Genomic DNA, 14,950 nt, shown 5'->3' with positions numbered 1-14,950 from the left:
CACGACACGGCAGAAACTCGAGAAACAATCGAAAAACATTTAGATTAGAATCAACATAATGAATTTATTTTATTATTATTATTTTTGAATAAAAACATATTTTTCACCTTTCCAAGCTTTAATATCTACCATTAACTGACAAATTCTGCATATTCCACCCCTGGGTAAGAATTAGCTAATTACGACTGTGCATCTGTTTCACATGGCCGTGTCGTGCACAACCCTATATAATAAACTCATGCGTGCATATCCTAATTCTTATTGATCGTATTTCACTGCGACAAAATCAGTGATAATGAACAAAACAGGTAATTGTAACGCATCCCCAAGTATATGCGATTAGTAAGACACACACACACACACACACACACACACACACACACACACACAAAATGCTTACCGCATAAAACAGAATCAGCATTAAGTAAATAAAACTGGCGACTAAACAGAAACTTCTTTGGGATTTTTTTTACTCATCAACTAAAAATTCTCACTTCACGGGCGGACGAGCGTATGTTTAAAACCATGTTAATACAAAAAGTCTTCCCGTCAGGAAATGGTGAGAATTATTGAAATCACAAGTCGTCAGTCTCTAAAGAATCTGCGTGAGACTGATATTTTTTATACTAATCCAAATAATACTACAGACAGCAAAAAATGAGAAATTTCAATTCTGATAACACACATTTACGATTTGTGTGTGTGTGCGCGCGCCCGCGCCCATTAGGATAACGACAGGTAGAATTTTGAGAAATTAATCGAGGAAACCACTTCTTGATCCTTAACTGGAAATACTTCTAATAGAGCATTCAGGAACCTTACCTCTTAACTGTTGTATTTCATAAGGCTGCGAGTAATATTCTTCTTCCACTGGCGTGGTGTACAAGGGATCATATTCACTCTTTGGTAATAAATCTTGGCCTCGAAAGTCAGCTGGTTCACTGTATTCTTCCTGAAGTACCAGCGCCTGTATAAAAGAAATAGAGTAAATGAAAAAAAGAAAAAAAAATCAATAACTGCTTTACAATGAATAATTCATACCTTTCATTCAGTCACTCCACAGCCTATAGTAATACCTGTTCCTCGCCGTTACGTGCACACCATCCATTCCAACAGAGCATTCTGCTCAGTCTCTCTCTCTCCGTCGTCCCAGCAAAGATTTTCCACACCTCTCCAGGACTTATACATTTTCAAGATGACTTTCTGTTTTAACTACCACATATCATCGTGTAACGTTGTCATCCTTGAAACTATCTGAAAGGTTTCTCTCACTAACTTATGTCTCAATCGTTACCACTTCTCTGCCTCCAGTCTTTCAAACTAATCGAATTATCTTTCTTTAATCTGGGAATAACAAACTCATTCTGTGAACTCCATAGCCATGTCATTCATCATTTTTAACCACAAAATATTCACGAATGAAGACTATGGGTTGACCAGAACAAACTAATCAATTTACGTAGCTGATGACATGATTCTTCTGTATCGCTGGTTGGTCTGATCTTCGCAACGATCCTTTGAAAAGGAACAATGAAAATAGAAGCATATGACTGATCCTCTTTCGTGCTTCCTTAAAGCCTAAATATTCAAGTGATCAGAACATTGCAGATATTTCAGATGAGGCCTGATGAACATCTTATATATGGTACTATTATTCCTCATTAATATTTATTAATGACCACTTCATTACAACAGCATCTCTCTGAATAAAGCTCATAATTTTGGCAGTGTGAACGTAACTTCATATCATTGTCCATACCCATCCTTCGATGTCTTACAAACACCATGTACTAGAGCAGTTCTCCCAAAATACATAAAATCCACTACCTCTGGTCAAAAAAAAAAAAAAAAAAAAAAAAAAAAAAATCAAACTGGCATACACTTACCCAAATTCAATCCCAAAAAATCTACACTCAAAAGAGGATTTACAACTTTTTTTTAACGAATCTGAATCCTCCTTCCTTCGCACACACGAAATGAGACACGCTTCAAAAATGGGACAGACACACAAAACGACCAATACATAAAGAAAATTATATTTCTATATAGGTCTTCAAGTAAATGCAAATTCTGTGCAATCATTCTGAGTGCGTTTTATTCTACTGAATAAAAGTAATTTCAGTACGACTGATCTATTCTCCAAGCGTTATCACAGTATTCGAAATTATAAATGTATAAGACTTTTCCTAATCAAATGCTTAGAAAAAAAAAAAGCTTTCACATTGACTGAAAGCCTATCAAAAATCAGACTCAAATTTAGGTCCATGATTCCAAGACGTTTCCTAGTTTGACTTTTCTTAAAGACCAATATTATATTTTTCGAATTTTATTATAAATCACTGTGCTCATAAGTTATTTGCTAAGCGAGCTTGGAAGTCATTCTTAAATCGGTATGGAAATAATAATAATAATAATTTAGCAGTATATACAATGTAGGTATTGAAACACAAAAGTCTTATAATTACGATCATTTTAGAAAAGTTTAGTAAAAAGTATAGAGATCCAATGTAAAACGTTGAATTATATTTTAATATTCGAAATAAAGTGGTCATTTTTTTTTTCTCACGGGGAAAAATACTGAAGCTTGGCATTCCCATCAAAGTAATATAATAGTAAATTATACTTTCCTCATTAAGAGACAGAGTTATGATTTTTTTTTCTTTTAAGCCTAATCTAGGAATGCGAAACTCTTTATAATTTTGTGAAATCCGAGACACAAATTCAAAGGGATTGACAGAAGAAATCAAATGAATGTATTCAGATACCGTTTATTCTACTTCTGCACCGCAAATGTATAAGGAAAACCTCATCTGCAAAACTACCCTTAGAGAGAACAAAAGTAGCAAAAATCTCAGCAGTGAAATCAATCTATACCCATCGTTTATATATATATGTTTCTCCGAAAGAAGAAATATGTATAAACAGAGAGGCAAACTATCCCATGGAAATAGAGAATTGAGTGGGGACAAAACACCAATGTAAAACTCAGCGGGTAGGTCGATGGCTGCTGTAAAGCGATGATGAAAATTTATTTTATTTTATTTTTAATTTTTTTTTGTGTGTGTGCAAGGAGACAGGTCAAGTCTGGTAAAAAAAAAATTACTACTGAACCTCCTTCGAGAATATAGAAAAAAAAAAAGTTAGTGGACAAAATGTATGTCTACCGCTCGAGAGAGAGAGAGAAGAATACCATTTAACGCGTTAACTTTCGTCTATAAAAAGTGTAAGCATGAGAAAATTCGCCTATTTCAAATTCCTATGTGTGTATGGATTAGACTAATGGTTCCACGTTATTTCCTCCTCCTCAACTTATATCTTTAAGAAATTAAACGTTTAACAGTCATCTATTTTCTAACCAATCAAAAAAAAAGTTAAAATAACTACCACTACTTATTATCAACAGTCATGAAAATTAACATCCAAATTACTTAAGAAAATCGTATTAACACTGTAGCTAATAGAAATAGCGATAATCTTCTTCGACCGATACGTCCACTAAGGTTAACAAGCTGTACGGAAGCTGAAAACGATGTAGTCATTATATAAACATTCTTGAACATTCATGAATTTAGGTAAATAGGTTCAACTATACAGTGTTATTACCGAGGTGCTGACGAGGCTTACGACAAAATCATCAATCTACAAAGGTGCCTTGCGACTGATGAAGGGCTGGTTCCGGTCTTCATGGTAGTAGCATTCAGTAATTTAAGGTATAACCATTACGGGGAGTGACTGCAACAGCTGTTCTACTGTTCCTCACTAGAGACTATCCGTGGTAATTAATTATTCAACCCTTTCCCTCCAATTCATAGCTCTGAGAATCGAGTAATTAATTTGGCTAATTAACCTACGGAGAAATATATCCTTTGATCCTAGTGTCAGAGCCGGTTCACACAACACAGACTGTTTCGCTAAAACCACACAGGCCGGAGGACTTCAAATTAGCTCAGCAGAATCTCCCCACGATCCATTTCCTGCAGACGTGAGAATATCAAGTGACGACCTTCCCTTGTGAACAAGATCGAATTCCCGTGAAACGTCAAAATGTGTTCGGACACAAGTAAGGGTTGTTGGTAGTCATAATTTCCAAACTTCATTAGCTCCAATAACTAAAGGACAGGAAAGCCTACAGAGCAACACGGCATATTTATAATAGGCAATTATTTCACATTCCTGGTTGCTTCCTCAATAATAACAACAGCATTAATAAATTCATCGCTAAAACTAATCGGATGATCAGTTCTTCTCGGAACCTCTGTATCAAGTTGTATTTAAAGCTATCTGGACTTTGAAGTAAACAGCACTTTATTACCACTGAATAATAATATGGAAATAAATGTAATCAAACAGTGTCGAAACCATTTTTCAGCAAGATTATTTATTGTATTCATCGCGCACTCTTCTCGTAATTCAAACAATTGAAAAGTCGTCAATAAACAGTGCAAATACATAATCACTATATAATGAATAACACACCCCAAACTCAAATATCTCCATTTTCATCATATGAAATACCAAAACTACCAATAACGTTACTAGTATATAAAAATGTACACAAAACGTCATAATTTGATAAAAATACAATTAGCAATAAGTTAATTCATACTTTCAAAGTATGTGCCAAATATGTCAATATTTTCACAACAGTCAATAATCTAAAAACAATAAAAATAAAATCGTAGGTCAATCTAAAATTATGATAATATCATCATCATCATCATCATACGTATCAAGGATTTAGGCCTAGCATGGCCTGTTCCGGCCTTAGAAGTCATCGTTGAATCGTTTAAGAGGACGTCCTGGTTTTCTTTTTCCTAATGGCTTGTACTTTAAGGCTTGTTTTGGTAATCTTTCTGTTTTCATTCTGATAATATGAGAATTATAATTTTCTGCAGAAAAAAATTATAAATTTTTCTACAGGAAAAATCATAATAATAGCTTATGGATTCTAGTGAATCCCTTAGGAATCCCTAGTGAATTGCTTAGGGATTCTAGTGAATCCCTAAGCAATGTATTGACTACAATTTAGTTAAACCAATACAACTCTCCATATTGTTAAATTGTGAATGAAGATATTTTATATATTATAATACTTCATTCACATTTAACATAACCCACCATGTCATAAGCAAGACTTGTAAATATCATTTGTTGTTAGTCTCTTGCTTGTAATATATTATTCATATAAATGCTTTGAGTTTTGTTTGTTATTAATCAATTATTTAATCTTAGAATATGTAATAATAATGAAAAGACTACATAAACATGTCATTCATTTTATTTAGTTTATTCTGTAAAATTTATTATAAGAAACTGTATGTATGTAAATTTAAATGTATATTATATGGATTGTGATATATCTTTTATTTCTGTATGTAAGCGTGATTTTATGACATTCTGCTAATGAGATTTGATTGGTCACTGTCAAGGAAACGGAGTTAATTTTAGATGCGTGTCGTGGAGCGTGAGCTACGGTATTCGAAGGGAGGAGTTGATATGAGCTGGACTGGCTACAACCGGATTTTGGCGGGAAGAATGAAGGTATTTTATTGGAAAACGAAAGTAAACAGGGGAGAAGCATTCAGGACAGCACGGAGTAAAGTAAGGGTGGCAGCAAAGGGATTTGGATATGCCGTAAATAGATTAAGACGGGACCGGGAAACTAAGAGGCAATTAGGAATATTTCTACGGAATTCTAAAATCATGTCGAATTCCAATTGTTTTGAGGAAGAATAGTGCAAAGCTGAAATTAATGCGTAGAAGAAAATAAGGAATAAGTAGATTACCTGAAACGAGTGCGTCAAGACTTGTGAAGCTCCTTTTGAATAGTGTTACTTCAAAGTGATAGTTAACTTCAGTTTTAAATGTGCCTATAGTGAATCCAATGTGCAAAGAATGTAACCCAGTAAGAGCAGTCCATTTTTTTATATTTCAGCGTGAAGAAATAAGAGTTAGCTCCGCCCGATATATCTTAACATTAACTGTGGCGTTCTACTAAAATTAGCCGAAGTATGGAGCTTTAAAGTGTTTCCCCCTTGACTTGCCTGATTCTCTTTCATTGCACCGCTCATAAAGTTTATCGGACCTTGCGGAAGCCTTAAATGATAATATTAACCTCGGCCTGTAGAAAAGTGAGATTGCAAAAGTTAGTTGATGATTGATTCCACTATATAGACTAATCTGAATATAGAGTGGCGGAGGATAATATAAATCTCTATATTTGGATTAGTAATCAACCAACAATTAATCAAGATAATAAAAAACAGAGAATTTAAATAAGAAATACGTTCTAACAAGATGGCGGATTCAGAGCCAGGATGTACGATCCAACAATATGATATAATTATTAAGATCATGGCTAGATGTTGTTAAAACCACTAATTCCCGACAGAGTTGTTTGTCATAGGATAAGTTCATCAATGCTATGAATTAAGCGAAGTTTTATATAGAGACATTGATCAAGGTAATCATCTATAAATAATATTAACTCCAACACAGAAAAATAACAATAAAAAAAAAAAACAGAGTAGAGTGAAATGGGTATTTTGTGCATGATATTTCTCATGACAGACAATTTAAGCTCTGGAACTTGCTTTCTCACTAAATAGCAACTGAATACAAGTAAAATGTCGAGCATCAAATATTTGATTCCACGCTCGAATTATATTATTTTCATGTTTACTTTATCTGCCAAGCAAACTGTAGTCAGTGAAAAGTCCTCCTGTTCCGTTTCCATTATTATTATTATGGTCGATGCTTAATTGTGGCTTCGGGAAGCCTGGTCAAATAGACTACCCAGAATTTCCGGTGAGCTGTCGTTCAAATGAATCGAACTATTTGCCATGCTGTTTTTAAATCTTCACATATCATTTGGTTACAGGAAAATTCATCGAAAAACAATTCACCGAAAATTTAAAATTTTCGATAATGTTATGGTAAAAGTAATCCATCTAGAACAAAAACTGAACCATGCAGACAGCTTCTTGTACCAACAACTTCATAATACATAATTTGGACACATTATTTCTTTGTCTCCCCGAATATAGCGGAACTGAAAACTGGAACGGTTCGACATTTTCTTGTAAAAGTTTCAAATAGCGAATCTGAGTAAAATTCACCCCATAATAATTGCTGTATTGATGTCGCATATTACTACTAGCAACAATAATAATAATGAAGCCCGCATAGTTCAGTCGGTAAAAACGAAGCCGTTTAGTTAGAAAGACCTGGGTAGTTGGAATCCCATTTACGCATAATTTTTATCAGTCCTGTTCTGCTAAAGGTAAGTTAGCAGGCATAATATAGATACGGCTGGGCTTTTCTTCCGGAAACAGGGAAATCAGTCCCATGAACAGACATGAAACAGTTATCGGACAAGAAAGACTATAAGAACCATATTGTTCTATAATTTTTCCCTATGAAAGTAGCATTGTAATCTCCTTATTCACGGTTCAGGTTTTGTTCTAAATGGATCAATTTTCTCATAACATGTTCGAAAATTTTAAATTTTCGGTGAACTGTTTTTTCGATGAATTGTCCATTCGATGAACTCTCCGGATACCTATCATTTTTATTCAGAGAATATGATCGTAAATAAAAAACGCTTCCCAAACGCGAGCAGCAAAAGCCACATGCAACAATGTAACGAACGTGCTTGGAGAGCGATTGCAGCAACGAGAATGGCATGACATACCTTTCTTCCCGTCACCGCAACTATTCAGGCCTGGGCTATTCACTGTTGTGCAACTGCATACTGGCTGTTCAGATATTCAGCGTTCATTTGTTTACTTTAAATTAGATGTATTTGTGGCTGCTCGTAATCGTAATAACTTTATATATATATACTAGGGGGACACCGCCCCCCTGACGCCTACGCCCCCCCCCCCCGAGTTCAGGAATGGTATGCCCGTTCTCCTTGAATTTGATGACTCGAATGAGGATTCCGCTCCTCCCTGGCGCCCAACGCCCCCTAGTTCCGGACTGATAGGTCGGTTCTCCTTGAATTCTGATGACCGAATTTTGAAGACTGGACAGGGGATTTCCTTCCCCCCCTCGGTGCCTACAGCGCCCAATCCCCCGAGTTACGGACTGGTAGGCCGGTTCTCCTTGAATTCTGATGACTCGAATTTTGAAAACTCGAAGGGGGGGGGGCTCCCCCTGGCGAACACTGCGCCCATCCCCCGGGTTCCGGACTGGTAGGCCGGTTCTCCATGAATTCTGATGACTCGAGACTCAGGGTAGCCCCTGAGTTTCAAAACGTTTCAAATAACTTGACAAAAAACGTGACACAAAAACGTTACAAAAAAAGGCTCATCATTTTATATTATAGAGAAGATATATATGATAGTGTTACAAATTATATAAAATTATTTTACATACTCCCTAAAGATTCCAAAAAGGATAGCGCAAGTTGGCTAAGTGATGTTAATAAATAAAAATCATAAGAAATTAATAGACATATTTTTCACAAACTACTTCGTTATCATGTGAATGCGATCAATAAATATTTCCTGTGTAATGAAAATGTCGATGCAAATGTTTGTTCCTCTCAGTTTGAAGAAACGCATTTATTTGATTCTACAAATCTGCGCCAAAAGTTCTGTGTCAACATAATCAGCAGTAATGATAAAGTGGAATGTAGAACACACTCCCGAAGTTAACCGGGCAATTCCATTAACTTTACAATGTTCTGAATTTGATTATTTAAATTACAATGTTCTGATATTTCCATATACAAATCCATTGTTAAATTTATAATATTTTGCTGGTAATCTCAATGATTTTGTTTCTGTGGCATTGTCGTCCTTATTCTCAGATGAATGTGAAGATAAGAAATTGGGTTCGCATTCTTTATACTCAAAACAATCCCTAATTTTCGACAAGATGGTGTTCATTAATAAATGATGACTCCGATGAAACTGTTCTGGTAAGGAAAATTGTAAATCCTGAAGAAAAAACTACTTGATATCCTGTTATCAGGTTTTAATTAAATTTAATTTGCAGATATTAGTATACAGGTGGATTGCCACATCTTCAATCGTTCATGTTAATACACTGCGAAAAAGGCTTACTCAATAAAATAAATAAGTATATTCTTAATGAATTTGGATGTTAATGAATCAACATCCAAAAGCAAGTTTAAAAATTTAACATGAATTATAATATGTGACAATATTTAAAAATAATGTATCGTAAAAGTATAATTATGCTAATATCATATGAAAATACAAAATAAATAATGAGGATGTTCTAAATTAATTAGCGTCAAAAAATAATTTTTTTAAAATGTTGTGTATAATGTATTTGTGGACTGTTCGCAAGTATTTTATGGGCTTATTTTGGTCACCAGACCGCCATTCTGGCAAACAATATTCTGTACATGCAATGGGTCCCCGTTTCCAGTATTTTTATTATTTTTTTTTTCATGCAATTTTACATGGTCAAACTTATGATTTTGGCTTATTTTATTTACAGCCTCACATTGCAAATGCATTGTATTTATGAAATGTACTGAGTTTAGAAAAACAAAATAATGAGATGAAAGGCTTTAAAGAAAGTGAAAATACTAAAGAAGAGAAAATGAATAAAACAAACAAGGCAAATATAAATAAAAGGAAAATGGGATGCTGAGGCTGAGCAATATCAATGAAACTCGACGAGTTCAAAAGTATGGCCACGCAATGCACGTATAGCATTGTGTGGCCATCCTCAGATATTCTTTACATTTTCACAGTACTTTGAAAGACACTTCAAAATGATGACGATTGGAATAATGATCTTACCATTAAATCAAATAACTGACTCTAAATAACTTAAGAACTTCACCTGAAGCAGAATGACGATGTTCACATTTGTTCTCTAGAGCAAGAAACATTAAAAGATAACCCAAATGCGTTCATAGTAAATGAGATTGATGACGAGCAGCATCTACATTCCTCAGTGTGAACAAATTTGGATGTTACGGTTAACATCTGTTCTCTGCGAAAATAGTCTGAATAGGCGTACTGTTGTGCAGTGCTAACTGTCCTGTACTTTTTATATATTACAGATTATGTCATTCTAAAAAAAAAAAATAAGGAAACCCGTAGATGAATATATCTCAATTATTCCTACAGTGAATTATGGCAGAAAACATGGAATAACCAAGCAGCCAAACATGGGTAGCCAAGTTTAATTCCATGCCTCTATAACATACTAAGTATGGGTTTACTTAAAAATTCGCTTAAGATGCAATAAATATGCAAAAGTATCACAACATTACATAACGGAGATGCCAGAACTGAATTACATGAACAAACTAGTAAATAAATTATGGATATGCTGCATATAACGATATTTTCCATTTAACAACAGAAAGAAGAAAAATCCAGCTCGCCGAAGATGTCATTTACTCATAATACATTTCCTCACTAACTACTGCATTACGCAAATATCAACTACCCTCCTCCGCAATTCAGCATCAATATATTAAAAAATGCACAATAGTGGTCTTCAGAATGGATTTAACAAAACTAGCTGAGTGGTGTATACTGTATTTTGGTCTTAAGGAATAGGCTCCTTTAATGGCAGCGGGATACAATTTTGAAGTAAAGCATACCAATTTCGACCACATGCCATTTGTCAAATTTTGAAAGGGCGGATTATTTACATTGTAGAAAGTCTCGTTTTAAATTTATATTTGAATAACAAGGGAAAAGGAGTTTGTTTCTTTTCTAAATGCTAATATCTTATACGTTTTGAAGAAACTGCACAGAAAGAAAAACGAACCCCTCGAATGACACACATTTTCCTATTACTTTCGTGGAAAAATAAATAGTCTATGAGATATTCCTTTCCCCGAAGAGACTATTGAGATATATTCGGTAAAACTTTCCAGGAAGGAGTAGGTGTGTGTGTGGGGGGGGGGGGGGGTTGTCTTATAAAATGCATTTTTTTTTCCTTTTAAAGGAAATCTTCATCCCCCTTAAGTTAATTCCGCAGCATCCGAAAAAGAAAAAATATATATCTCCATTCGCATTGCGATAATTAAGTAGGATGGTTGCATAGTTTGGCAAAGGGTATAAATACATTTTTTAACTTAAGCGGATAATCGTATTAGGAGTAAATAAGTATGAAATAAGAACTATATTTATAATTTAATCATTACATGCATCTCCTACAGTACACTACCTCCTCGCTAGAAACGCCATTCTACAGAAAGCAGCGAACTGAATTCCGCCCGATAAATGTATTTTAGTTAACTGCGTGTACTCTTCAGTCTGTTTTTATTTGATAAGAAAATGAATCCAATCTCATTTGCAATGATAACTGAAAAATTATATTATACTGAATCTCCTAATATATTATATTAGGAGATTCAGTAAACTAATTCAGGTAATGCCAAGCATCCTCACAAAAAAAAAAAAAAAATATATATATATATATATATAATAAAAGATTGAAAAGCGTGGCATGGAGTTTTCCAAAAGAGAAGCAATCAAGATCACACTATGCCTAGTGTAACAGATAAAACAATTTGGTTTCTTTAGCTAGAATGGATATAAGATTCCGCTGTCAGTTCAGTACACTACCCGTACAGAAACGCTATAACTTTCTATAAATATAAACCGAGAAGAGTCGAAATGTTTTACACATTGGAATTTTACGCTTACAAAAATGTCCTGCGTATGTTTCGAATCAACTAATTCGGTACAGGAGTTATTTCTAGAACTCCTAATTTTGCTTGAAGAAAGGGGTATACATATACACTATGGATAATGTTTTTATCTGTTGTGTTAAGGAAAGCAAAAAAAAAAAAAATGTAAATGTAAATAAGCAAATATTAAAATCATTTGGTGCTAGCAGAAAAGCAGAAGCTGATAGATCCAACAATCAGGATGGCACATCACAAATGACTTTCTGTTATAATAAGAAATCCCACAATTAAACACACAGAATATCTTCCTTATTCAGCAAGTTATTTTTAACTTATTTTATCCATTGTAGATAAAATAATGACTATGGTGCTGAATTTTATGACTAAGTATGGCTCTGGATACTTCACAGAGGCCGATGAAATTCTCGAGCTTCTCAGTTGTTTCAGATTAGTGAAAAGGCTAAATCAGTAAATTGTTTTCTAAAGGTGTCATGTTTCTTTTATTATTGTTTATACTTTCCATCAGGATATATCAATCCATCTAGAGTAGAAGCAGCATAAACTCAACGAATTACCTAATTCCTACTGAGTACTAAACTGAATTGTCTGGACAATCAGAAAACAACTAAAAGGTCACTTTCCAAAATCCTGCAAATTTAGTCATTGCATTTTTTTTAAAAAAAAGTACATGTTCAATATTATTAATAAAAATTAAGAACAACAACAGACCTGATACCGATCTCCGTGAAACTCCTAGTTACCAGAGCACAATCGGAGGCATAATCATTTAATACTTCTCTCTGCTTTCTCTTTTTTAACCTAATAGACACTTCTATTAGGTTAAAACCTAACATTTTAACCTAATAGACACTTGAGTACCTTAATGCCATCTTTTCCCAATTTTTTAAATTAGTATGTGTGTAGTACAGTATCCTTAGTGAAATCCATGTTGTCGCAAAATATATGTGAAGACATGAAATATATGTTGTCGCAAGTATTTCCGGAATTGATGAATACCTTAGTAGCAGTACGATCATAATAATTTAAGCTGGATAAAGTGGACTTATCCCCATTCACGTTTTAAGAAATTAGAATCTGTTAAGACTTAAATGAACTAATTAAATTATTTTACTGAAAACAAAAGTTCCTTTTGCAGATGTAGTATTCCATATTCTCTCAAATACGTTTTTTTAATGAGGAGACCTCCAAAACGATTCTACCATATTCTTTTAGACTGTTCGTCTCTAATAAGAAAATTAATGGGAGCAAAATTTCTGAAATTTGTGTTCTTTTACAGGGATTTAATAACGGTAATCTGAAATCGAAATTCTACTTTATAATTTAATCCTCTTAGTTTTGTTAAGAGGATTACACAACTCAGTCTCACACGGGCTGTGAGAAAGGTGCTGTTATAACTAACTGTTAATTCAAATCTTAAGTTAACCTGTGTGTGTGTTGGGGGGGGGGGTCTTTCTTAGCACATCAAAAAAAGTTAATAAAAAGTTTTATTAAATTATTAAAATATGCTAAAAAAAAGATAACAATAATGTGAATGATTTTTTCCCTAGTGTATGATGAAAAGTTGCTTGTCCTCGAGCAAGATAATATTTCTCTCCCTCTCTCTCTCTTTTGTCCAAAATTCGAGGCAGTTAGGTGGAAATGAATGACCGTGGTGTTTAGGTACTGGATCCAAGTTATCGGAAAAAGCGAAGATCAAAGAAGTGAATATATCTGCGGTAGGTGGGAAACGGCTGCAGCGGCTACATCTCTGACAGCTTTCTGATTTCCGTGAAAAGTGGGAACTCCGTAGAACCACTGACGCTACTGGTAGACGTTACCTCTGGAGGTGAAAAAAAAAATAAAATAAAATAAAAAACGTATCAAGTGTGAGCTTTTCTCTCTCTCTTTTTTTTTTTTTTACCGCTCTTCCTTCCTTCCTAAGAGGACATAGTGCAGCGTTAGGAAAACGAATTTTACGCCATCGGAAGAAGTATGAATCGCTATGCGATGTAAGAAACATAAGGGAGCAATGCGAACGACTTTTATAGAATCATTGATCAAATGCCGCATTATTGTGGACTGCGACTGACGGGACGAATGGGGTAAAATTTATAAAAACTGACGTTCATGAGAAAGAAGAAATGAACTAATGGTTTATTGGAAACCACTAACGCAGTGAGAGTCGAGGGAGAGCTGATATAAATTTTGCATAAGGACAGTTCAATTTTTAGCACGTAAACTTCTTCGATACTTACTATTAATATCCAAGTGTTTATTAATTTATTTATTTCGAATGTTAATATTCCACTTATACTACACTGCTTAACATATGCGTAAAACACAAAAACTTCTTTCAATAGCGGATAATTTATTTTTCTACTCAGCAAACTTCGTTCTTATCTTTCCCCTTAGATTTTAGGCTCACAGCCGAATAAATTGGCATAATAGAAATAATGCTGTGATAGGACAGTTAATCCTATCTATGTTATGACTGTTCATTTCCGTATTCTCTGGCAAGTTTGCAAGATTAAAAACCTCGCACGCCTCCAAGTAAAACTATCTATCTCATCTTCAATTAAAAAGCCATTATAAAGATTCTTCGCATCGCCGATGGAATTCGAATCCAGGTCTTTCCAACTAAAGAGTGGCATCTTCACGGAAGACTAGGTAACATACAAGGTTAACAATCAATCCGTCAAAGGCAAAAATTAATACTTTTAAATAACATTTTTCATTGGTGTTTAGGAGCTTGTTGAAAGTGGGCAGGAGACGTCTTCTCAGCCGCTGATTTGCTATTTTAGTGTTCTTATAAATACCTGCTCTGCTAATTTTTCGTTTCCTATTAATCTTAAACGAACATAGCACACCACGGAGGTATGCTTAGTATTCAAGCATTCATATTCTTGAATATTATTCATAACAAGTTCCTTTCATTTTTTTAATCTCTTCATTCGGCGCATATCTTTGATCAACTGTTCATTTCGAATCCGCTCCGATCTATTTGTATATGACTCACAACTCCAGATATAAAAACTGATTTGAGAATTCTTCTATATCACTACAGTAGCGAACAAATTAATTCGAACACATTTTAAAGTAAAATTTTAATTTCGCAAGAAAATAAGTAAAAAATAAAATTAAATTAAACTCCAACTTTATCTAATAACTTATACGAGTATGTGCCCCTCTGTTCCAAATAAATTCATTAAGTCGTCTAGGAATGGAATCTAACAACGTAGAACACATTCTCTTATTTCGGATTCTCGAAACCATACTTCCATAATGGATTGTATTAAGTTATCCATTGTATAACAA

The 14,950-nt window shown here is 34.2% G+C and overlaps 1 protein-coding gene across 1 annotated transcript in view; it reads right to left on the bottom strand.

Moving 5' to 3' along the window:
• Positions 1-781: 781 nt before the first annotated feature.
• LOC150098215 (uncharacterized) overlaps positions 782-14,950 on the bottom strand; it is a 286,790-nt gene continuing 272,621 nt past the window's right edge. The window contains exon 3 of the mRNA XM_090406281.1: positions 782-967. Within this exon, the coding sequence (XP_090262407.1) occupies positions 782-967 (186 nt within the window). The remainder of the gene's footprint in view (positions 968-14,950) is intronic.

This window comes from Typopeltis vanoorti, chromosome 16 (assembly GCF_054136105.1).
Source record: "Typopeltis vanoorti isolate ZY-2024b chromosome 16, IOZ_Tvanoo_1.0, whole genome shotgun sequence".
Lineage (NCBI taxonomy): Eukaryota > Metazoa > Arthropoda > Arachnida > Uropygi > Thelyphonidae > Typopeltis > Typopeltis vanoorti.
Note: the sequence above shows the minus strand (reverse complement) of the source record. Positions and strands in the feature narration are given on the sequence as shown.